The sequence below is a fragment of the Lucilia cuprina genome, chromosome 5, assembly GCF_022045245.1.
Source record: "Lucilia cuprina isolate Lc7/37 chromosome 5, ASM2204524v1, whole genome shotgun sequence".
NCBI lineage: Eukaryota > Metazoa > Arthropoda > Insecta > Diptera > Calliphoridae > Lucilia > Lucilia cuprina.
Window position 1 is genome coordinate 6,094,977 of NC_060953.1, and position 2,832 is coordinate 6,097,808.

Sequence of the window (2,832 nt, forward strand, 5' to 3'; positions counted from 1 at the left end):
AACTAGAACTGAACTAGAACTGAACTAGAACTGAACTAGAACTGAACTAGAACTGAACTAGAACTGAACTAGAACTGAACTAGAACTGAACTAGAACTGAACTGGCACTGAACTAGAACTGAACTAGAACTGAACTAGAACTGAATTAGAACTGAACTAGAACTGAAAAGTACTGAACTAGAACTGTACTGTAACTAAAATGTTTTTTTTTTTTGTACTTTTTAAATTTGTAAAACTTTTTTAATTCTATTAAACCTGTAAAGAATTTTAAATAAAAGACAAAATTTTTTTATGTTTTTAAATATTTTTTATATTTTTAATTTTTTTTCTTAAATTAATATACAAATATTAAGTTTTATAACATTTTTTTAAGTTAATAAAAAAAGCTAAAACATTTTCTTTTTGATTTTAATATAAAATCTTGAACAATTTCTTTAGTTAATGACAAAAAATGTTAAAATTTTTTAAATATTTTTTTTTTAATAACAAACTTTTTTCCAAAAGAAAAAAGTAGTATTAAAAATTTACTTTAAATAAAACTTTTATAATAAAAGATCAACAACTTTTTTGTATATAATAAAAGCTGAGCTTTAACTAAAAGCTTTAAACCCGTGTTAAATGAGCTGCTAACCATTGAAGCTTTTCCCATTAATGTTATATTTTCTGTTGAGAGCCAAAGGCAAAGTCGAAGTAGCCAGACTAAGCCGTTTGAAGAAAATTCCCATGTTGTAGGTAATAAAAAGCCAAGGAGCTGCTGCTGATGAGTGTTAAAAGAAAACCCCAGTTGTTTCGATGATTAAACCCAAAAATCTTAAGATTCAAGTTTTTGTAAGTAAAGAATCTAAGCTTGAGCCCATCTATCGAGGAAATTCCATTCAATTTGATAGGGTTCTACGGTTTCCTTTTGCACTGAAGTCCAAAAGAATGTACCAGCATTGGTGCGAGCAAAGTGAACTGGAACATAGAGATCATCTTTATCAATGAATTCCAATTGGCGGGTACCATCTTCATTGATGACCACAATAGCTTCACCAGATTCACTGTGTTGTAATTCTTCCATAAGACGATTTTCCAAATGTTCATTAGCCATGTTATCCATATCATTGTTAAGCCAATCGAATTCACTTTCCTTTTCCTCGGAAGCAATGTAAGAGCTGCGCTTAGGTTTATGAGTCTTAGACTTGAAGATACGACCCAAAACTGGTTTCAACATATTCTTAAGACGTCGTGAAGGTGATACTTTAGACTTGTAGATGGTATAAGTTTGGTTCTTGTAAGAAGTGTTGTTGTTGTACATGGTGTTGGTGATGTTGTTGGAGTTCATGTTTGATGATAAATAATCCAAAAATAGATATATTGTGTGTGTGTATATTGTAAAGAAAGATGTTGTTTGTTTGATTGCTAGTGAGCGAATGATGCTGTCTTCCTTGTTGATCGTTCTATTTATACTCTCTCTTCGTGAGAACTTAAGAATTTGTGTGTGCGCTCTTTTGTCTTTCTTAACAGCATCTCAGCCAATCAGGGACGTGTTTTAAGGGCAGGTGTTCGTTTTTAAAATTTCTCACGTTCACTAGGTTCTTGATTTTCTTACTTGCCACAAAAATCTTTTCTTGATTCTTAGGATCATTTGTTGTTTTAAGGTAACACAAATAAGAAAAGAGTAACAGCAGGTACTTTTTTTTTATTAATAGAAGGTGTATGTGATGAGTGTACCTTTCTGAGCGTGAGAATCTTTATTCCTCAGTTTAGTTTTTTTTCGAAAATTATAGAGAACGTGTCTTTAAAGATCCTTAAGGGATTTAAATCATTATTTTTGCTTTAGCAAATTGTTGTTGCTCAGGTTTTCTTATTATCCTGGCAGCAACAACAACAATAAAGAAAATTTAACCTGAGAATCATGATCATCTTCATGATCACATTCATTTGTAAACAGAAATGTTTTTCAAAGCGTGGGAATCCTAAAAATATTTTTGTAAATTTTCAACAAAAAAATTGTTTTCATTTCGTTTGAATTGTTATTGTTGTTGGTATTTTTTGAGAAAAAATCCTTGTTTATGTAAATTGATATCCTTGGCCATATGTTATTGTTTGGTTTAGCTAGATCCTTGATATTTTGTAATCATTATAAGGTTTCCTATCAGTATTTTTACTCCAAAACACAACAAAAAAAAAACAAAACATGTTGGCTCTTGCAGTTTTTTTCTTCTCAAGAGCGTTAAAAAAAGTGTTAAACCACATTATGCATAAGAAAAAAAAATATCATGGGGAGTTTTTTACAAATCAAAAAAATACATTCATTCACAGTTTTGTCAACAAATTTTCGCTTTTAAGTGGCTGCTGCCAAGATGCTGCTGGCACCAGCATATTGCAGCGGGGTTCAGCAGACGACAGCCTTTAAGAAGTAAGTCAAGGTTACGGTAGCTTGCAGTAGTAGCACAAGTGGCGGTTTCTAAAAAATCTTATGTTTGTATTTTTGAAATGCATATTTTTGGCATTAATTTATTCATAATTGACAAGCATGACGCTGCTTAGTATGCCGAGGGTTGGCACGCCTTTAGGATAATATACAGTTCAAGAAGAATTGTCAATCGACATTTCTCTATAAAGACTATAATTTGGCTGATGCCAAAGCATGCTGCACAAAGCTTGAGAAGCATTATGGTTAATAAATGGTGGCGTTTAAAGAAATCTCCCAAAATAAATCTATAAAAATTCGATAAAAAGGTTAAGTTCTAGTTCAGTTCAAGTTCAGTTCTAGTTCAGTTCTAGTTCAGTTCTAGTTCAGTTCTAGTTCAGTTCTAGTTCAGTTCTAGTTCAGTTCTAGTTCAGTTC

At 31.5% G+C, this 2,832-nt stretch overlaps 1 protein-coding gene and 1 long non-coding RNA gene across 2 annotated transcripts in view; one reads left to right on the forward strand and one right to left on the reverse strand.

Annotated features, from left to right (window-relative positions):
- Positions 1-2,832, forward strand: part of LOC124420090 — a 175,436-nt gene that overhangs the window by 111,198 nt on the left and 61,406 nt on the right. The window lies entirely within an intron of this gene.
- On the reverse strand, positions 303-1,403 carry LOC111682610 (enhancer of split malpha protein). Its single transcript, XM_046951900.1, has one exon. The coding sequence runs from the start codon at positions 1,322-1,324 to the stop codon at positions 842-844; it is 483 nt and encodes a 160-aa protein (XP_046807856.1). The 5' UTR covers positions 1,325-1,403; the 3' UTR covers positions 303-841.